Source organism: Scyliorhinus canicula, chromosome 9 (genome assembly GCF_902713615.1).
Source record: "Scyliorhinus canicula chromosome 9, sScyCan1.1, whole genome shotgun sequence".
Taxonomy (NCBI): domain Eukaryota; kingdom Metazoa; phylum Chordata; class Chondrichthyes; order Carcharhiniformes; family Scyliorhinidae; genus Scyliorhinus; species Scyliorhinus canicula.
Window position 1 is genome coordinate 31,971,010 of NC_052154.1, and position 22,976 is coordinate 31,993,985.

Here is a 22,976-nt window from a genome sequence, read left to right on the forward strand (position 1 = left end):
AGGGCCACATATTCCCAGCCCTTCAGGGGGCTAGCAGTGAACCATCGTGAAACTAGCAGCTTTTGCTGCAGATACGGGCCTCTGCATTTCCGGGTCAGAGGCCACGGATGCGCATGACGGCGGCCTCCAGTGGCTGCGCTGTGCTCCATGGCGGACTCAGACCGCGAAGCTGGACCTTAAACATTGTGCCCCCAATCGGCCGCGCGTACAACCCGCACCGCCCGCCCATAAATTGGGTTTAAGGATCCCCCTGCCTTACGGTCGGCCCGCCCCTGACCAGGGCGGCCGCCGACTGAGTCCGCAGACCAGCAGGACCATGTTAGATCCACGCTGTTGGGGGTGGAGAATAGTGGGGCAGGCCTCTGGCAATGGCCGCAGGTGGGGGATATGCGGCGTGGCGTACTCGCCGGAGAATCGGCGCCGGTCCCGACTCCATGCGGGGAAATGGATTCTTCACCCCAGCGCTGGCTGCGATTTCGGCGTCGGGGAGCGGAGAATCCAGCCCATTATTTTTCTTGGCCAATCTGTATGCTTCTTCCTTGGATCGAGTTGATGTATGGAGTTGTATAGAACCGTATTTTGCTGAAAACCTTTATTCTAGTAGCTAGTTCACATACTGGGGTCCAGCTTTGCCTCAGTGGTAGCAAGCACTCTTGCTCCTGAGTTCAAAAAGTTTTAAATTCAAGTCCCTCTCCAGAGACTTGAGCAGATAGTGTACATTGATGATGTAATGTGGTACAGAACTGTCAGAGATGCCATCTGTAGGATGCAGCTTCCAACTACGGCTCCAACTGTGTCCTCAGATGGGATTTGATGATCCAATGACACCATGTGAAGAAGAGCAGGATGTCCATCTGGTATTCCGTGCAGCATTTATCCCTTGGGCAGCTATGAAAAAGGTCATTCTCCGGCCTTTCGCCGGCAGCGGGATTCTCTGGTCCCACTGGCAGTGCACCCCCCCCCCCCCCGCCCCGCCCGTGGGTTCTCCAGCGGCGTGGGGTAGCTTTGATAGGAATTCCCATTAACGGCAGCGGGAGCAGAGAATTCCGCTGCCAGGGAATAGCTTCCGCTGCCGAGAAACACAAGGTTGGGAGGCCGGAGAATCAAGCCCACTGTGTTTGTTTATGTCATTTTGCTGTATGCAAATTAACTGCTCCAATTTCCTACAATTACAACAGTGACCGGAATTTAAAAGTAATGAATCGACCTTAAAGTGTACTTGTTGTATTTCAAATTCCTGAGGAGTCAATTACAAGGGGGCATAGGTTTAAGGTGCGAGGGGCAAGGTTTAGAGGAAGTGTACGAGGTAAGTTTTTTACACAGAGGGTAGTGGGTGCCTGGAACTCGCTGCCGGAGGAGGTGGTGGAAGCAGGGATGATAGTGACGTTTAAGGGGCATCTTGACAAATACATGAATAGGATGGGAATAGAGGGCTACGGACCCAGGAAGTGTAGAAGATTTTAGTTTAGACGGGCAGCATGGTCGGCACAGGCTTGGAGGGCCGAGGGGCCTGTTCCTGTGCTGTACTTTTCTTTGTTCTTTATCTCAGGTATTCACCATTCTCATGCAGCCATGAATATCTTTGTTCAAATCTGACCTGCAATCATTTGACTTTCCAGGTGATGGTGGTCGTTAAGTACTTATTCCAATTTGGATTCTTCCCTTGGAACAGCTACTATATCACTTCACTTTATGAAGACAAGCCATTCTTCCCACCGCGAATTCTCGGATTAGAGAAGACAGATGGTTACGTTAAATATGATCTGATTCAGTTACTGGCACTTCTGTTCCATCAATCATTGCTGAAGGTTGGTCATAGTAACTTTCAATAATGTTGATAAAACAAGCATTTGTACAGTGACCTGTAACATAGCAAAACTGTATATAAATATGCTTTGAAAATATTTATTTCTGGCTTATCAATCCTTTTATAGTGGAAAGTGAAAGCTGAATCTTCAAGAAATTTCTTTTTACCAACAGCAAAATAGTGAACTGAGACTATTTGCAATAAACGGAAATTTTCACCTTTAGTGGATCCACATTTTGCAAATTTGCGAGTTCCCACCAGAATAGAAACTGCAGGGAGCCCCAGTTTTTATTGGTGCTTCTTTCTCAGATTTGTAAGGTGGCTCTTCCAGTCCCCCCGCCCCCAACCAACCCCACCCACTCAGCCCACTCCCAACTTAACCATTATCTCCCTCCTGATCACTGTTTCCAGCCACCCCTCCAGCCTGCCCCAGCTCTCCCAGGACTCCCTGAATCAGCAGCTCAAAGTTGAAACTCATTAACTAAAAGCACTGTGGATATCCCTATGGCTCACAGACTGCAACCTTTCAAGAAAGCTACTCACCTTCTCGAGAGCATTTAGGGATAGGCAATAAATGCTGGTCTTGTCAGTGATGTCCACAGCCCCTGAGTAGATACGAAAGATGCATTCTGCACTGGGGGTGTCCAGCAGGAGTTTGCATCTCACCAATCTCATGTACGTGAAGCCCCAAACCTAATCCCAAATGTGCCTTTGGCCCTCAAGGCACCACAAACTGATTTTTACTGTCATTTATTGGATTGCAGTAAAACCTCACTCAGAGGTGGTTGTGGATTGCGTTATTTTTGCTGGTTCCTAAATAAATAGTAACACGATGAAAGCATTGAATCCTTTTCCAACCACTTGTTAATGCTGTAATTCTCCACCATTCTACAATTCCCAGCGGTATGGGCTATGGGACAATCAGGAGGATCAAAAGAAAAAGGAAATGATGAAAGAAAAGGAAGCTGTGCAAAAATCGCAGGATGCAAACATGGACGCAGCCGCAGAAGAAGAGATTTCTGTATCCGAACCAGCCCAGGAAGAGAAAAAGACCAGATTCCACTTCAGGAGGAGAAAGCAAACTAAAGGTTAGAGTCTATTGTGAATGCTGCCAGGCATGATAACAGCACTTGATCCATAATTTAATCCAGTGTTCAGTGCAATATTGCAACCACTGAAATCTGGTAAACACCTTAAACCAGATGTTGGAACGGTTTAACCCCCATATCAAAACAGGATATTTGTTCTCTGGGCTTTCTTATTTTATTTTTGCTTCTTAAACTTTTTGATGAATTAGGTCCAATCTTTCCCCTCCTATCTATTTTCAAACAAGGACCATCTGTCATGTTGCCAGTTTCAAAAACTCTGCAAAAACTGATGCTTGGAGGATACAGTACGCCTTCAGGAAAGCAAATCTTTCCATCTCTGGCTGGCACATTGTTTGGGAGACAAGTGTTGGACTGGAGCATTGCATTCTGAGAGTGTGGCCGGGATTTTCGCTCCTGTTCTTTTCAGGTGGATTTGGTGACTGGAGCGGAAAATTTTGCGAGGTCCAAATCACGTTATGTGTCGGCGAGAAGTCTCACTGCGATTGTCCCCGCCACCCTCTGCGCCAGTGAGGTAGCAGGAATACCAACATTCAACGTCAGGCCTCTAAGCCTGAATCACCCCATAGGACAATCCACTCACGTTGGCGTGTGTGCTGAGGATCACAATATCTTACAAGATAATAGAAAACAGCTGTTCTAAAATTAACAAATAAATTGCCTGGATCACAATGTATCCAAAGTGATATTAACACTGAGTTGATTAATTACATGATTTGATACAGGTACATATTCGTACATGTGATTTTGAAAATATTTTGAAAAGATACTTCTAAAGAAGGACAGGTATTATTTTGGCTACCAATTAGCTGACATTTTAATCTATTCATAAGTACTATAGTGTCATTTGTAAAAGTAGATCAGTGATATTCCTGAGCCTTTACATAAGAGTTTTAGTGTTGAAAATAGTAGGTTTTTGATTTTTGATCCTACACTTGTGGGTTCGAGGGATCGGCAGTGCAGGCAGCAACTTGTGAGAAGACTGGCCTGTATAACTGGAAAGTTCCACACCAGTTTTCTGTCTGAGTCTGGCATTTTGCCAAATTCTGATAATATTCCACCCAGTATCTTCACCGTCAAAGAAACAAATTAAATGTCACTGAAATGCTGTAAGATATGCTTGTTAGAGGGCAGCAGGAAAAGGGAAGCATGGAATTGTGTATAAAGGCTGGAACACGAAGCTATAGATTTAAGCAGCGAGTGGCATGACGGCGCAGCAACGAGTGACGTGAAGACGCGGCAGCGATTGACGGGACAGTGAGGCAAGGATTGGCGTGATGGTGCAGCAGGGAGTGACGGTGCAGCAGGGAGTGACGGTGCAGCAGGGAGTGACGGTGCAGCAGGGAGTGACGGTGCAGCAGGGAGTGTCGGTGCAGCAGGGAGTGTCGGTGCAGCAGGGAGTGTCGGTGCAGCAGGGAGTGTCGGTGCAGCAGGGAGTGTCGGTGCAGCAGGGAGTGTCGGTGCAGCAGAGAGTGTCGGTGCAGCAGGGAGTGTCGGTGCAGCAGGGAGTGTCGGTGCAGCAGGGAGTGTCGGTGCAGCAGGGAGTGTCGGTGCAGCAGGGAGTGTCGGTGCAGCAGGGAGAAAAGGTCCATAAGAAATGAACTCCTGAAGGAAAAGGCAACGGAAGACCTCAGAGGAGGCAATGAAGACCCCAGAAAGTGGATAAAATAAGACCTCAGAAGGAGGGCATGATAGACCCCATAAGGAGGGTAACGAGAGAATACAGAATTGGATGGATTTGTTTATTGTCACGTGTACCGAGGTAATGAAATGGAAACAAGTCAACGCTTGGTTGGAGACTAACTTCACCAACAGTGAGGCAAAAAAGGTTTGCCTGAAGTTAAGACAAGTAGACATGAACGTTGCATTTGAGAAATGCGTATGTCCAGTAAGAACATGATGGATTCCTCTCGGAATAAACACAGAAACTAAAGACTTCAAAAGAAACTAGGAACTATTGAACTTAAAGAGGAATTGGCAAAAAAGAATTAAAGCTCTAGCGAAGACATTAAAACAAGATGAAATGACTGACTGCAAACCTGGAGAATAAAGAAGTTGCAGAAATATACAAAAGTAAATTAAAAAGGAGGTATTAACAAAAAACATTTTGTTAGGGTATTTGTAGTTTTTATAATAATAACAATAACCGCAACATAAACAAGGTACATAAAACATTTCCATCCCTATCACGCTCTTCGCACCCCCAACAACGAAGCAATAGCCTAACCCCACCCCCCCCCAGATTTCTGCCTCTGCTGACATTTTATGTCATGCTAAATTGCCCCTTAATTGGAAAAAATAATTGGGTACTCTAAATTTATTTTAAAAAAGTATTGCTGCCTACGGCGCTGAGGACCCTGGTTCGAATCCTGGCCCTGGGTCACTGTCTGTGTGGAGTTTGCACGTTCTCCCCGTATTTGTGTGGGTTTCACCCCCACAACCGAAAAATGTGCAGAGTAGGTGGATTGGCGACGCTAAATTGCCCCTTAATTGGAAAAAATAATTGGGTAATCTAAATTTATAAAAAAAAAAAAAAAAAAAAATTTTTTGATAAAATGCTTATCTCCGATTTTGGGAAATTACTGAGGGAACACAAATGGGGAGATGAAAACATTTTTTTTTTTTTTTTTTTATAAATGTTTTTATTCAGTTTTCGTATTTTATATTGAACAAATTACAAATTGTTAGGAGAGAGAAAAAAAAAAACAAACAAAAACAAACACGCAAAAATTAACACACATATTTACAGGTAAGCATCTTCGTAGTAGTAACTGCGCCCCCCCCCCCCCCACCCCTCCCCCCCTCAACATGTTTATTTAGCTTGGTTTTGGGCCTTAGCTAGCCATCGAACCCCCGTAACGAACCTGTAGCCCCCCCCCCCCTCCCGCTACCTTCCCCCGACTATTCTTCCTCTTGTACATTGGCCACAAATAGGTCCCGGAACAGTCGCATGAATGGCTCCCACGTTCTGTGGAAGCCGTCGTCCGACCCTCGGATGGCAAATTTGATTTTCTCCATTTGGAGAGATTCCGAGAGGTCGGACAGCCAGTCCGCAGCTCTGGGCGGTGCTGCTGACCGCCAGCCAAACAGGATTCTACGGCGGGCGATCAGGGAGGCAAAGGCAAGGGCATCCGCCCTCCTCCCCAGGAATAGATCTGGCTGTTCTGAAACCCCGAAGACCGCCACTATCGGGCATGGCTCCACCCTCACTCCCACCACTTTGGACATTACCTCGAAGAAGGCTGTCCAGTACTCCACGAGTCTGGGGCAGGACCAGAACATGTGGGCGTGGTTGGCCGGGCCTCTTTGGCACCGTTCACATCTGTCTTCCACCTCCGGGAAGAACCTACTCATACGGGTTCTTGTTAAGTGGGCTCTATGTACCACTTTTAGTTGCGTCAGGCTGAGCCTTGCGCACGTGGAGGTGGAGTTGACCCTATGCAGTGCTTCGCTCCAGAGTCCCCACCCGATCTCCATCCCCAGGTCGTCCTCCCATTTCCTCCTTGTTGCGTCCAGTACGGTGTCGTCCCTATCTACCAGTCGGTCATACATGTCACTACAGTTCCCTTTCTCTAGGATACTTGCGTCCAGTAGGTCTTCCAGTAGTGTCTGTCGTGGCGGTTGTGGGTACGTCCTTGTCTCCTTTCGTAGGAAGTTTTTGAGCTGCAGGTACCGTAGCTCGTTCCCCCCAGCTAGCTGAAATTTCTCTGTCAGTTCGTCCAGTGTTGCGATCCTGTCGTCCGTGTATAGGTCCCTGACTGTCAGTGTCCCCCCGTCCTGCCTCCACCTTTTGAAGGTGGCGTCGGTCAGTGCTGGTTTGAACCTATGGTTGTTGCAGATGGGAGCCCTGTTCGACATTTTGGTCAGGCCAAGTTGCTGCCGCAGTTGGTTCCAGGATTGGAGGGTGGCTGTCACCACTGGGCTGCTGGAGTGTTTTTTGGGTGGGGATGGGAGTGCTGCCGTGGCGAGGGCCCGGAGGGAGGTTCCCATGCAGGAGGCCTCCTCCGCACGCACCCACTCAGCTTCTGGCTCCTGGATCCATCCCCTTACTCGCTCGGCTGTTGCTGCCCAGTGGTAGAATTGTAGATTCGGGAGGGCTAACCCTCCCCTGGTTTTTGTTTTTTGTAAGACCTTCTTTGGGATCCTAGCATTTTTACCCCCCCATACGAACGCCATGATGAGTTTGTCCAGCGCTTTGAAAAAGGCCTTGGGGATGTAGATCGGAATGGATCTAAACAGGAAGAGGAACCTGGGCAGTACGTTCATTTTGATCGTCTGAACTCTCCCCGCGAGGGAGAGCGGGAGTGTGTTCCATCTTTGCAGGTCCTTTTTAACTTCCTCCGTCAGGCTGGTGAGGTTCCATTTGTGGATCCCTTTCCAGTCATGGGCTATTTGGATCCCCAGGTAGCGGAATTTATGTCGGGCTTGTTTGAACGGCAGCCCCTTTAGTGCTGCCCCCCCCCCCCCCTTGCGGGTGTAATGGGAAGATCTCACTTTTGCTCATGTTGAGTTTGTAGCCCGAGAAGGCTCCAAACTCTTTCAGGAGCGCGATGATTCCGTCCATGCTGCTTTGTGGGTCCGAGATATAGAGGAGCAGATCATCCGCATAGAGTGAGACTCTGTGCTCTCTACCTCCCCTTCGGATCCCCCTCCAATTTTTTGCTGCCCTGAGCGCGATTGCTAGCGGTTCGATTGCTAGTGCGAACAGCAGCGGGGACAGTGGGCATCCTTGTCTGGTGCCCCTGTGCAGCTGGAAGTATTGGGAGTTGGTATTGTTGGTCTGTACACTCGCCATGGGAGCGTTGTACAGGAGCTTTACCCAAGCGGTGAACCCTGTTCCAAGCCCGAACCGCTCCAGTACCTCTATGAGGTATTTCCATTCGACTCTGTCGAAGGCCTTTTCTGCGTCCAGGGAGACGATCACCTCTTGTGTTCTCTCCCCGGAGGGGGTCATTATCACGTTCAGCAGGCGCCTGATGTTCGCGGTCAGCTGTCTACCTTTGACAAAGCCCGTCTGGTCCTCTGTGACCACCTCAGGTACACAGTCTTCTAGCCTTTTGGCTAGGATTTTGGCCAGTATTTTGGCGTCTGCATTCAGCAGAGATATGGGTCTGTATGACCCACATTCCGTTGGGTCTTTGTCTTTCTTAGGTATCAGCGAGATTGAGGCCTGTGCTAACGTGGGTGGCAACGTGCCCCTAGCTAGCGAGTCTGTGAACATCTCCCGCATGTGCGGGGCCAGCGCTGTCGCAAATTTTTTGTAGAAGTCCGCCGGGAATCCGTCCGGTCCCGGCGCCTTCCCCGCCTGCATGGAGCTAATGCTGTCCATGATCTCTCCCAGTGCTAGTGGTGCTTCCAGATCCCGTTTTCTGCCCTCTCCCACAACTGGTATGTTCAGTCCGTCAAGAAACCGGTTCATCCCAGCCTTCCCCGTTGGGGGCTCTGAGGTGTACAGCTCTTGGTAGAAGGCCTTGAGGGTTTTGTTAATCTTCTCTGGTTCTGTTTCCAACGTGCCTCTGGTATCTCTGATTTGCGCGATTTCTCTGCTGGCTGCCTGCTTTCTCAGCTGGTGGGCCAACAGGCGGCTGGCTTTGTCTCCGTGTTCGTATAGGGCCCCGCGTGCCTGGCGGAGTTGGTGTACTGCTTTCCTGGTGGAGAGCAGGTCAAAGTTCCTTTGTAATTCTTTTCTCTCCGCCAGGAGTTCGGGAGATGAAAACATTATCAGAATGTTTTATTTGAGCAATTTTTCAGGAAATGAGTGGTATGGTTCTGCAATCATAAGGTGCATGTGCACTATTGCAGTGACGCATAAAGTATTTCAGTGTCTGCTTGGTGCATTGGGACGTCCTGAGATCATAGACAGGTGCTCCATAAGTATAAGTCTTCCTTTCTTTCTTTATAATGTTATTTTTTTAACATTAAAAAAAATGTATCATACCCCTACCTACCTGAGTAACAGACGCAACAGGTACTTTTGAACAGTTTTTAATGATTCCTCAAGAAGGTGAGGGAAGGGCATTATTTTTGTTTTTAAACCACACAGCATGTCAGCTCAGTGCCAATTTATTCTGGCTTAGCATCTGCAGGCTACATAGAAGAATATCATAACCTTGTTGCAGGAATGAAACTAAACCCTCTGTAATGGAATAAAATTCAGCAGTCTGCCTCACCAAACTGCGATTGAGGAACACAAGATAATTGAAAATCTTTGTGAACTGTGGGATAAGGTTTATAAAAAAAGACTTGAAAAATATTACTTTTGCAGAGAAGGAAAATTCTTCTCCAAAGCCCAAGAAGAAACGCAACAAGAAGGAAAAGGCAAGCAAGAAACTGAAAGAATTTGGGATGAAAGTAAAGAATTTTCTCTTTAAAATGTAAGTGCATTACATGTGTTTCTGATATCAAGGACATTTAAAAAGGTGATTTTAAATTGTGCCAAACAGAAAATTAATTTTAAATGAATGAAGTCGTAATTATGGGCCAAAGCCAGGTATGTGGGGCTGGATTCTCTGGTTCTGAGGCTATGTCCCCACACCAGCATGGGAACAGTGGCATTTTACGGCAGAAAAACTGGCGCAAAACGGCCACCTATTCCCCATTTTTCTGTGGGCTAGCAGGGAGACAGCATAGAGCACCCAGCTCTACCTGCCGATACGCCCCAGAGAATTTCCGGGTCACATGCGCACGGTGGCGGCCTGCAGCGGCCACGCCGTGCTTCATGGCGGACGCAGCCCACAGACCCAGCCCACAAAATAATGCCCCCCTTTGGCTGGCTCAAGCTCCCCAGCCCTGAATAATGCCCCCCCCTCCCCCCCGTGGATCAGCCCTCCCCCGACTGTGGAGGTGCTGGACTGAGTCCATATCCGCCATGCTGAGTTCCAAACGCATGAGACCATGAGAGACCCATGCCATCGGGAACTCGGCAGGTCGGGGGCGGAGAATCGGGGGGGCGGGCCTCAGGCAATGTCCTGAGGCCATTGATAAGTGGCTCGCTGCTTTGGAGGGGGCGGAGCATCGCGAAAGCGGTGCCGCCCCCAATTTGGTTGGCCGTTCGCCGAACACGATTTCGGCATCAGCGACCGGAGAATCCAGCCCATGTAGTTAGGTCACAAATCAGCCATGATCTCATTAAATGACAGGACGGGCTGGAGGGGTTGAATGGCCTACTCCTGTCCCTATGTTCCTATGGATGCTGTGCAAGGATGGGGCTTCCTCGTAGTAGTTCTAATGTGTACATACACTATTATCAATGCAGTTTGTAAATGGTCTGTCGGCATTATAATACACATTTGTGCTTTAATCAAGTGGGAGAAAGGATGGTTGGGGGTGAGGTGTGTGGCTGAGCCCCCAGCGTTTTAAGTGCCCAAGGACATTCATAATTCAGATATGTGCATATAGCCACAGACATGGTGGAGCTGGGTTGCAGTGTCAGGATGGAATTTTCAAGGTCAGGAGGAGACAGCTTTGGGTACACGCGGTTAGTTAAATCTACTAAAAGTTTCACTGGGGCAGGATTGCAAGCAAGCGATGAACCCCTGTGCATGCAGCTGTCAGATAAGTGATTAAAATAATCAGAGAGCTCATTAAGTGCCGTTTTAACCCTCAATTCGGGATTGAACAACCATCACACCTGTCTCCTGACCTGCCAGAAAATTGCTAGGGTCACAATGGGGAAAACATCTTCAGTGAAACCAACAGGCTGGAAGCCTTTGATCAGTGAAAGTGAATAGCTCCAGCCATGGCCAGGTGAGAGGCTGCTCCTTCTCAGAGAGTGTGTCATCCCCTCCACACACAGCCCCAGGTCTCTGTCTCTCATCAAGAGAGTAAACAGAAAGGTGTGAGTGTTCATAATGGCTTGTCCGAAGAGGAGACGAGGACAATATTTGTCAAATAGTAACTTGGTAGCACAGAACCTATATATTGCTGAAAAGAGAGAGACATGTTGTCAAAACTTTTTTTCTTGCACTCATCAGGACAAATTCACAACAGTTTATGCTACAGGAGAAAATGGTGCTGATTAGTTGGCAGGTCGACTGTGATTGGGCAAGGCAATTGCCATGAAAAAAGCAATGGGGAACTATAGGCTCCCCAAACTCCTGGGCAATTCAAAAAATGCACAAAGCTTGAACATATACTTTCTTTTGCAAAGGGGAGGCAGTAACCTATTTATATTGTGACTGGACTAGTAATCCAGAGACTCTGGGCATGGGTAATGCTCTGGGTTTGAATCCCACCACTACAGATAGTAAAATTAGAATTCAATAAAAATCTGGAGTTAAAAGTCTAAAGGTGACAATGGAATCATTATTGATTGTCATAAAAGCCCATCTGGTTCACTAACACCCTTTAGGAAAGGAAGTCAGCCAAATTTACCTGTTCTGGCCTAGATTTGAATCTGGGAGCTTGCGCTAAAATTAGGAGAGCTGTTTCACAATTCCACAACCAACAGATGAGATCTAAGCTCTGCAGCCCTGCCACATCCAGTCGTGAATGATAGGCATCTTGGGATGAAGGCAGTATCCTATTGGTGAAAAATACAACTCTTGTCATCACTGTGTAGTTGCAGTGTGAAATTACTTATTTAACCTGTTCAAATTTGTTAGATACTTTGCCTTTCATGGTCATTTGGGTTAGGCCGGGAACGGCCACTTTCAGGTTTAAATGTTTTCAGTTCGAGACGCCCCCATCCAGTAAATACCATCCATTGTGTCCAATTCTGGACACCATATTTTAGGAAGGGTAGAAGGCACTAGAGAGTGTACAGGAATAATTTACAAGAACAGTACCAGGGATGATGGACTTTAGTTACGAGGGTAGATTGGAGAAGCTGGGGTTATCTTCTATAGAGAAGTGAAGTCTGAGAGGTGATTTGATAAAGGTATCCAAAACCATGAGCGCGTGAGCAGAGCAGATAGGGATAAACTGTTCCCACTGGTGGAAGTGTCAGGGGCCAGAGAATACTGATTTCAAGTGTTTGGCAGAAGAACCAAGGAGGGTCACGAGGAAAACCATTTTTACATAGCGAGTGGTTAGGATGTGTGGTGGAGGCAGATATGGTCGTAATTTCAAAGGCAAAATGAATCATTAAAAGAAGAGAAAACATTTACAAGTCTCAATTGAAAAGGCTGGTGGGGTGGAGCAAATGAAGGGAGAGTTTCGGAGATGGGATGCACTCCCGCTGTCGCTGGCAGGGAGGGTGCAGACTGTAAAGATGACAATCCTCCCTCGATTTTTGTTTATTTTTCAGTGCCTCCCGATCTTTATCCCACAGTCCTTCTTCAAAAGAGTTAACGGGCTGATCATGAGCTTTGTCTGGGCGGGAAAGTCTCCGCGGGTGAAGAAGGCGATGTTGGAGAGGAACCGCAGCGAGGGAGGGCTGGCTTTGCCGAGTCTGGTCAATTATTACTGGGCGGCCAACATCGCTATGATAAGGAAGTGGATGGTGGGTACGGGGTCTATTTGGGAGCGGGTGGAGGCGGCTTCGTGCAGGGGCTCCAGTTTGGAAGCCCTGGTCACGGCTCCTCTACCGCTGCCGCCGGCCAAGTACACCACCAGCCCGGTAGTGGTGGCGACCCTGCGGATATGGGGCCAGTGGAGGAGGCATGTGGGGGAGATGGGGGCGTCTGTCTGGGCGCCAATCTGCGACAACCATCGGTTTGCCCCCGGCAGTATGGATGGGGGGTTCCGAGTATGGCGGCGAGCAGGGGCGGGAAGGGTGGGTGATATGTTCCTGGAAGGAAGCTTCGCGAGTTTGAGGAGCTTGGAGGAGAAATTTGGGGTGGTAAGGGGAAATGATTTTAGATACCTACAGTTGCGGGACTTTGTTCGTAGACAGGTCCCATCTTTCCCGCGCCTCCCGCCAATGGGGATCCTAGACAGAATAGTCTCTGGGAGGGATGAAGGGGAGGGTAGAGTCTCGGGTATTTATAAGGTGCTCATGAGGGAGGAAGGGTCCCAGACAGAGGAACTGAAACTTAAATGGGAGAAGGAGATAGGCGGGGAAATGGAGGATGGGCTGTGGGCAGAGGCCCTGAGTAGGGTAAACTCGACCGCGACATGTGCTAGGCTCGGGCTGATCCAATTTAAGGTCGTTCACCGGGCCCATATGACGGTGGCTCGGATGAGCAAATTTTTCGGGATAGAGGACAAATGCGCTAGGTGCGCGGGAGGACCAGCGAACCATGTTCACATGTTCTGGGCATGCCCTGAGCTGAGGGGGTACTGGGAGGGATTTGCGGGGGTCATGTCCCAGGTGCTAAAAACAAGGGTGGTGATGAGCCCAGGGGTGGCAATTTTTGGGGTTTCGGAAGACCCGGGCGTCCAGGGGGAGAAAGAGGCCGATGTGCTGGCCTTTGCTTCCCTGATAGCCCGGCGACGAATATTATTGGCGTGGAGGGACTCAAAGCCCCCGAAGACGGAGTGGTGGCTTGCGGACATGTCGAGTTTCCTGGGGATGGAAAAAATCAAGTTCGCCTTGAGGGGTTCTGTGCAGGGGTTCACCCGGAGGTGGCAACCATTTATTGACTTCTTTGCGGGAGAGTGAGCGTCAGCAGGGGGGGGGGGGGGGTTAGAGTAGAGTAGGAGGGAAAATATGGCGGGTAGTACCGGTGGGAGGGGAGCGGGCTTGTGCAATATGTTACGGTGGAAGTATTGAAAGTACGTGGATGTTTGCACATTTTTGCCTTTTTTGCTTCCTTTCTGATGATGTCTGTAACTGTTTATAAAGCCAAAAACTACCTCAATAAAATTGTTTATTAAAAAAAGAAAAGGCTGGTGGGTGTGGGGCAAGTTGAGTTAATCTTTCAGAGAATCAGCAGGCATGATGGGCTGAATGGTTGCCTTCTGTGTTGTAACCATTCTTTGACTCTATCTGATTTCTGTAATGGAATGGTTTCTACTTTTAGCGGGAAATATGCCTTTAAAATGTTGTTGCCTTCTTACTGTTGTGGCTTTATGTTCTATTTTAATGTTATCAGGGTTCAGAGCATCTACCGGCCCCTGCACAAGTATTTCTCTGATATTATCAACACCAAATATCATGCCGCAACTGACGTCTACGCTCTGATGTTTCTCGCGGATGTAATAGATTTTGTGATTATCATCTTTGGATTCTGGGCATTTGGAGTAAGTATCTGACCGTTTAATTAGATGCCTACTGATTCCCCCCCCCCCCCCCCCCCCCCCCCCTCCCCAGCCATCATTTCTCATGTGTGAACGATCATAATATCAGTTTCATTGGAAGATTTGACTAAGGGGTTTTGTAGCTAAATCTAATCTAACAATATCCAGACCTGCATTTGCAGTGTGCTTTTTTGGATTGGAATCGGGAACCCCAACCTTTTTAAAATTTCCTTTTTATTTTGTCCCGCCCAATCCTTGGTTCCCTCCTGAATCCCCACGAAATGTCAGCTGATTCAATAAGCTGGGTGCTGAACCTGGGCTCAGCAAGTTGTTCATCAAATTCACTGAAGCGCAAAGATGAAGTTAAAGTAGTGTTTATGACATAAAATGAAGTTTAATTTTGATTATGATCTCTGTGACCAAGAAAATAACTTTGATAATAAAAAATTATATTTTTGCAATTTTACACTAGTCTTTTTCAAAGATTAACTTGTTTTCCTTCAAGGTATAATTACAAGAAGATATTTTGTTGCTTTCATTTCCTACTGGCAGTTTCTAGCTGAATGGTTGTGGGAACTAGGGTTAGATATATCAAAGATCCTTTAAACTTCTTCAAAGAGAGGGGCTAGAAATTGGATTAATTTGTAGATGGGTCTGTGCAGTTTGAACTGTCCACTTTAGTTCTTAGTTTGGTATCATAATGAGTAGACATTGCCTCATTCCGATCTTTATAGACACTGATCCACTTTCTTTCCCAAATAGAAACATTCAGCAGCTGCAGATATTGCATCAACTCTGTCCGATGATCAGGTTCCCGAGGCGTTCCTGGTGATGGTGCTCATTCAGTTCTCCACTATGGTGATAGACCGGGCACTCTATCTGCGCAAAACTGTACTGGGAAAGCTCATTTTCCAGATAATCCTCGTCTTTGGAATACATTTCTGGATGTTCTTCATATTGCCTGCAGTCACAGAACGGTAACAAAGATATTTAGTAGCGACTGAAAAGAAATTGGGAAGGGAATTATAACATGCAAAATTAAGACCAAACCTGTTGAATCTCTTTTCGTTTTGTGTTTGAGAACAATGTTAATTCAATTATTACCATCATTATACAGCAACAAATACTCCTTTATTGTTAGAATAAACTCATGGACTATATGGTGCAAAAGAAATTCTGATACTGTTATATCGCTGATGAGCCATCAATTGCACGAGAGACGAGTTGCTTTACAAAAGTTAGGCTTTAATAAGCTAGAGCTTAGCCCTGCGATTGTCTACAATACAATGGACGACCGCCAGGCGTTTCGACTATTTATACTTCGGTAAGGAGGCGTGGTTAACTCAGCCTCTCGACCAATCGGAGAGCTGTCACATGACTGGTCTCAACCAATCGGTCGAGAGGCACATGACCGACCAGGGCCAATGGTAAGCCGGTGTTCTGCCCCAATGGCAGACAGCTATGCAAATCATATCACCACAATCGCTAATTAATTATTTATGTTATTCATTTATGGGATGTGGGCAACATTTATTGCTCATCCTAAGGACATTTCAGTCAACCACATTGCGGTCTGGAGTCGCATGTAGGACAGACCAGGTAAGGATGGCAAATATCCTTCCCTGTAGGACATTAGTGAACCAGATGGGTTTTTCAATGGTTTCATGGTCATCATTAGACTTTTAATTCCAGATTTCTTTTATTGAATTCAAATTTCACTATCTACCGTGGTGGGATTTGAAGTGGGACCCCAGAGCATTGCCCTGAGTCTCTAGATTACTACTTCAGCGACAATACTACTTCACGACTGCCTCCCCTATCTCATTGGTCAGAATTATACTGAATGCTACACAATGGTGCATTAAGAGGGTTCTTTTCTGTAAGTGTCATCATAGAACCATAGAATTTACAGTGAAGAAGGAGGCCATTCAGCCCATTGAATCTGCAGCGGCCCTTGGAAAGAGCACCCTATCTAAGACCAATACCTCCACTCTATATCCACACGCCCACCCTATCCCTGTAACCCCACCCAACCTTTTTTTGGACACGAAGGGCAATTTAGCCAATCCAGCTAACCTGCACATCTTTGGACTGTGGGAGGAAACTAGAGCACCCGGAGGAAACCCCGCAGACACGGGGAGAACGTGCAGACTCCGCACAGACAGTGACCCAAGCCGGGAATCAAACCTGGGACCCGGCAACTGTGAAGCAACTATGCTAACCACTGTGCTGCCTTTCAAGAGTCTTCAAGCAGTATGGATATTGAACACAATCTATCATAAGGCAAATCGTGTATGGGCTTTGGTGCATCAGGCTTGTTAGGATGAATGGCACTTTCTAACCAAATAATCAAATATTTACATCAACACCATATAAACTGCATGAAAAAATGGATAGATTATTTTCCTTCACAGCCTCTAAACATGCTTGCTGTTTTTGTGTGACAGATTTGTAGTGTAAAATGATTGTTTTTCACAACAGCATTGGCAAAAGAAACAATGGTGACATGAGGGGAAACTTTTTCACACAGCGAGTGGTGAAGATGCACTGCCTGAGTGCGTGGCGGAGGCAGGTTCAATGGAGGCTTTCATGAGGCAATTGGGTTATTATTTGAAAAGGAAGAGGGTGCAGGGCTATGTGGAAGAGGTGGAGGGCCTGGCTCTAGGTTAATTTTTCCCTCGGAGAGAGCCAGCACACACACGATGGGCCGAATGGTCATCGGTGCTGTAACCGTTCTGCAACTTGTGAATAAGAGGCAATTATTTGAAAACATTGGAGAATGAGAGGAAAAGACCAGTGGGCATGCGGGATTAATTGTTAAGTATTTTAGTGCCAAATAATTGATTCAATATTTCCTGAAAGTGATTAAATTCCACACAATCTGTGTTGCTGTCATTCCGCTAAGAAAATGCCACAGTGCCACAATCCGCAGCGTAACTATTTGTTCAGTTAATTGTTGAATGTAGTAATCGTCCACGAGCTTTCACGTTTATTGCATTTACCTGTGTTTTTTTTTAAACAGAATGTTTAATCAGAACACAGTGGCACAGCTCTGGTATTTTGTGAAATGCATCTACTTCGCTTTATCTGCGTACCAGATTCGCTGCGGCTACCCAACTCGCATCCTTGGTAATTTCCTCACAAAGAAGTATAATCATCTCAACCTTTTTCTCTTCCAAGGGTAAGTGGGAACAACTAGTTTTTCAACCTGTGAATCGGTGCTTTGCAAACCTTTTCCCAAAACGTCTGCCTGAGCTGCATGGCCACCCATTGGGCTGCCTCAAAGCTCGAGACCCCAAAATCTCAGAGGGCCGTGACTCACAGTTTTTGAACCCCTGTTGCAAATTATTGTACAATTTTTGGTTTGGTGTTACTTTCTATATATTCCAACCTTTTCAATCTTCACAGGTCCATTGGGATGTGTAAGAGGAACCATTGCAGGTTAAGGCAATAAGCTGAGCCTTTGTGTTAGTGTTGATATTTTAACAAGTGGCTGTAACGTTATTTCATGAGCCATGTGTTTGTTCCGCCTGTATTATATTTCAGGACAACCCCTTTTTTTTATATTTTAGTTTCCGCCTTGTACCATTTTTGGTGGAGCTTCGTGCTGTGATGGACTGGGTTTGCACAGACACCACACTCTCCCTCTCCAGCTGGATGTGTGTTGAAGACATCTATGCCAACATATTTATCATCAAGTGCAGCCGTGAGACAGAAAAGGTATTTGCTTTATATGATGATAAACACTCCACATCGAGTGCACTGAAGGATTGCAGGACTCCTCCAAGGTGCAACCTGCTCGTCTCCAACATATGGCACCCAAGTTAATACACTTAGCAAGATCATTTGTTGGGTTACGGGTATAGGGTGGATACGTGGGTTTGAGTAGGGTCATCATTGCTCGGCACAACATCGAGGGCCGAAGGGCCTGTTCTGTGCTGTACTGTTCTATGTTCTATGTTATTTGATAGGGATATTTTCATTAGGATCATTTTCCCCCACCTCCCAAATTTACTCTTATGTATTTGGTTCTGAGATTTGATTCTCTCTGCCTTGGACTCCTGGCATGGGATTTGGTTCTTCGTCAGCCTGTGGACATACTCTGGTATCTGTTTAACACTTGTTAGTTTGTACCACTCCTAAACAGGTCACAGAGTAGACATGTAGCTCTTAACCATTGTTCCAACCACACTCTCTCTCTAAAACACATGATTGACTAGTGTCAACGGAACGTCATTGCCTTCAGCATACATTAGCATATCAGAGCACCCTATCCAGGCCCACTCTCCTGGGAGGAAACTGGAGCATCAGGAGGAAACCCAGGCAGACACCTGGAGAATGTGCAAACTCCACACAGTCACCCGAGGTCGGAATCGAACCTGGGTCCCTGGGGATGTGAGGCAACAGTGCTAACCACTGTGTCACCATGCTGCCAGGTTTGGTGTACCATCTGTGCCTAAATAACATGTAATGCTATTAACAACACATTATTTTTGTTTCATGAAATGTCTAAAATATTGAGTCCAAATGGGAATGGATTCTGCTGAAGTATTTTACTACTGAAAACCCTGCGAGTGATTCCTAAAGGGCAGTTGTGATTGTTTTGCAGAGATATCCGCAGCCTAAGGGTCAAAAGAAAAAGAAAATTGTGAAATATGGAATGGGAGGCCTCATCATTCTGTTCCTCATCTGCATCATCTGGTTTCCCCTTCTTTTCATGTCATTGGTCCGATCAGTAGTCGGCGTGGTGAATCATCCAGTAGATGTGACAGTCACAGTCAAACTTGGTGGCTATCAGGTAATTGTTTAACACCAAAAGCTGTGAGAGCTCTTCGTATCTGGTTTCAGCATATAAGAAAAGTCAATTCTAGATTTTTGACAATCTATTCAATGCTTAAGCGAAAGATACACAATTGGGTTACATTTTCCATGTTGGCAACTCATCCACTCATACGTAAATATTTTATTATTTCCTTTGATGATGTTGATGATGATGGAGGCCTAAGTCATGAGGATTTCTCCAAGAAGGCCCCTGAATCAGGCCTTCAGGCACCAAATGGTCAGTTCAATCACAATGCAGATAACACACTGAGCCTCTGTACTGAACAGAGATACTAGTGAAGTGAACCAGCATTATAATAATAATAATCGCTTATTGTCACAAATAGGCTTCAAATTAAGTGACTGTGAAAAGCCCCGAGTTGCCACATTCCGGCGCCTGTTCGGGGAGGCCGGAACTAGAATTGAACCCACGCTGCTGGCATTGTTCGGCATTACAAGTCAGCTGTTTAGCCCACTGTGCAAAACCAGCCCCATATGAGCCAATGCTGGCGGAGAGAATATGTTCTCCATCAGCCAAAGAAACCCTTTAGTATTAGCAGTGATGCTGACGCTGTTAGTAAATTGGAAATACCAAAAATCCTCAAAATAGAAAGAAGTGTGACTCTTCAATAAAGTTATGGTTAGCAATTATTCTTGCATTTCCCAGCTGATAATACATGTTGTAAACCTATTCCTAATTCTTTGCTCGTTCCATTATAACCAGCCATTATCAGATGTGAGATAGCCCCCTCATACTTTCATACCCCATCAAAGCACTATGCTGCCTCAAACCCCCATGCCATCCCCATGCCACCTCTATAGCTATTCACCAGTACCCACTATGGGAAGACGTCAGAAGCCATGGGGAGATGAAAAGACTTTGAAAAATCAATAAGATCTCTCACTGAGATCTACTTGATATTGAAAAGAATCTTATTCATGAAAGCCATTCAAATATTTTAAATCCCCTCAATTGGTCAATCTGCTCTAAAATAAATAAGCTTTTATTTAATAACCCTATCAAAGACAGTGAAACCTTTGATAGCCTCTTCAAACTGGAAATGAAAATGTGAATTCAGCCCCTTGCTGAGATTTTATTTTAGCTTTTGAAACACAGCCAAGCATTCATAATGAACTCAGCTATGATAACAGCCCTTCGGAAATGTCAACAATGATGTCTATTAAAACTGCAGGAACAAATGGTTAATTTTTATTTCTAAACTACACCCTTTCCTGTCCATGCATTCTTGCAGTAGTTGTATGCTTTTTTACTCTGTCAGTTACAGTATGTATTTCTGTTTATTTTTAAAGGGCTGGGGATTTAAATAATTTCAGATCATGAAACTTAATCAGATATTATCCATTGTTCACACGCATCTATGCTTCTTCCATACGTTTGTGAATCCCGCACTACTTGGAATAGTGAAAATGGGGTCTGTTTGAACTCAGCACTATTTTCAAATGGCCCTGCTCAGTAGGGTTTCCTGCTTAATGTGATTCACAACCTACCCCTTCCCCCTATTGGCAAAAATGGGATGGAACCTCTACATCGTGGCCCAGCCCCCCATTTCTAAGAGCATTCATGGTCAGCCAGATTTTACAAATCTAGCCGCAAATCTCCAAATTGGAAAACATTTTGCTTCTCTTTATCATGGATTTTGTTCTAAATCATTCCATGTAAAAAGTCTGTGTGCTTTCCTACTGAATTCATTAACCAAAATTTACTTCTTACTAGCTCAGTGCTCCCTGTATGAAGCTGAGGGGGGCAGTTAATTTATACTGCTAATTGGCCACCTTTCATCTTTTCAGGGGAGGTCGTAGCGTAGGGTCAATGGGCAAGTAATCCCAGCGTAATACTCTGGGTACCCGGATTTGATGGTGACATTTAAATTCAATGAAAATCTGGAATTAGATGTCTAATGGTGACCATGAAACCATTGTTGATTGTCATAAAAACCCATCTGGTTCTTTTCAGGGAAAGAAATCTGCCACCCTTACCTGGTCTGGCCTACATATGTCTCCAGACCCACATGAATGTGGTAGACTCTTAAATGTCCTACGAAAATGGCCTAGCAAACCACTCAGATCAAGGGCAATTAGGGAAGGGCAATAATGCTGGCCTAGCCAGTGGTGCCTACATCCCCTGAATGAGTAAATATAAATAAGATGTAAGGAAGTGGAAGACTCTTTGCTTGCGATCATCTGAAATACAACCAAAGTGGAAGTAAGCATTCCCTAATAGGGTGATAACAGGAATCAAGCAATTAGATATCAGATGAAATTTTTTTGCTGCTTTCTTACATGGTGCGAGGAAAATAACATTTGCATTGTAAGAAAAGCAATGTGAAGTATCTAACAAGTTGTAAATGGTGCGCTGAACTAGCCTTACACTTTGTAGAGATTATATTGGATTCTTTTGGACACAAAATGGCTGCAATGACATTTAACATTGTTCACACGCATTTAACATTGCTGCAGCCGCATAAAAGCTACATCAACAGTGTAGTGATATGCATCTCTGTATATACACAAGGGGTTAAGGTAAATACACTACAACTAAGTAACCACTAGAGGGAGCACCAGAGCTGTATATATACATATACAAACAGGAAGTAGTCTCTATTTCTTCACAGGAACGGCAGCTAGTGAGCAGGATGCAGACAGGCAGATGTAACATTGTCTCAGTGCTGGAGAGAGAACAAACTCATAGAAATAAAGCATCTACTTCAACTGTAAGACTACAAGCTTTATTCAGACACAAGGAATAATACATGGTGCCGGGACAGGTGACTTTGGAATGCTTACTAGGAAAGTTACACAAGGTGCAGACAAATCACGATCGAAAACAGAAGAATACTCGGACGTGGGGAGACTTTGCTGAGTCATGCAACTCATTGGAACTCCACTGCACCTGAAAACAACCAGTAATTTAAGTCATAGATGGAAAACCTTTAAACAAACGTTTGAACTGTATATCGTAGCTAATGAGTTGAGTGCAGCCTCAGAAGAAATGAAAATAGCACTTCTCTTAGCAGGGCATGAAGCTAGAGAAATCTATAACTGCTTTAATTACTTAAAAGGTGAAGACAACACCAAATTAGAAGTAATACGTGGAAAATTTGAAGATTACTGGAACACCAGTAATGCTGCTTTAAGACATTCAATGCTCAGAGACCAAATTACACAGGGAATGAGTGTTGCAAAACTCAAACAATCATCAGAACAGAAAGGGTTAATGCTGGAAATCGCGATTGACAAGTGCAGATCGCTAGAAAAAAAAACTTTGACGTTTTTAACAACAAATAACGGCGAAAAAGTTCTTTTCCATGGGTCTGAAGAAGTTAAAATAGTGTCTGAGCACATTTTAAATAGCCCGGGGAACAAAAGACGCAAATCTGGGTCTGCGCATGCGCAGGAAATGGCAGCCACGCATGTGCAATTGAAAAAAAGTTTTGGGCAAAGAGCGCACAGTAGTTTACGTAAAAGCGCACAGTAAAGGAAAAGCGATTTGCGCATGCGCAATTCATTCCTACGCTTTACGCCACGAGCGTCATGACGTCAGAGATCCTGGACCACACCCACTTAATGGAGCAATGTCCGAAAATTAAATAAAGAGTTTCAGAGCTACAAAACACAATTTTTTCATCTCAAAAGATAGAACAATGCCTGAACCTCTACCAGCAGTTGAAAATAACTTCCGCAGCACCCTGGAACAAGCAGTTTGCACCACCCAAAGTGAAGAGCACAATGACAAATACGAAACCAAATAAGATGATTTGTTCATTGACCATGAAGAGCATGATGGCAAATCCGAAACAAAAGATGCTTTGTTTATCGAAGAATACTACTCAGACATGGCTGAGTTATTCGGATATGATGATCATAAAAGCATCAGCGCCACGGTTGAAAAGCTCAACACGACTCTACTCATGGTAGATGAATCCAATACCATGATGCAATGGCAGATCGTCGATACATTGGATGACAGCCAGCTGTCAAATACCCAAGAAGAAAACGGTGCCACACACTGAACGACTCCTTTTGGAGAGCACAGATTGGCTCCACAGAGAGACCCCTGCACGACTCCACACAGAGAGTGATGGAAAACTCCACAGATAGCT

The 22,976-nt window shown here is 45.7% G+C and overlaps 1 protein-coding gene across 6 annotated transcripts in view; it reads left to right on the top strand.

The window, feature by feature from the left end:
- piezo1 (piezo-type mechanosensitive ion channel component 1) overlaps window positions 1-22,976 on the top strand; it is a 359,497-nt gene that overhangs the window by 301,498 nt on the left and 35,023 nt on the right. For all 6 annotated transcript variants that reach the window (XM_038806434.1, XM_038806438.1, XM_038806437.1 and 3 more), the window contains 8 exons: window positions 1,620-1,808; window positions 2,709-2,895; window positions 9,179-9,287; window positions 13,890-14,037; window positions 14,797-15,011; window positions 17,057-17,215; window positions 17,607-17,754; window positions 18,644-18,832. In XM_038806434.1, coding sequence (XP_038662362.1) covers window positions 1,620-1,808; window positions 2,709-2,895; window positions 9,179-9,287; window positions 13,890-14,037; window positions 14,797-15,011; window positions 17,057-17,215; window positions 17,607-17,754; window positions 18,644-18,832 — 1,344 coding nt within the window. The remainder of the gene's footprint in view (window positions 1-1,619; window positions 1,809-2,708; window positions 2,896-9,178; window positions 9,288-13,889; window positions 14,038-14,796; window positions 15,012-17,056; window positions 17,216-17,606; window positions 17,755-18,643; window positions 18,833-22,976) is intronic.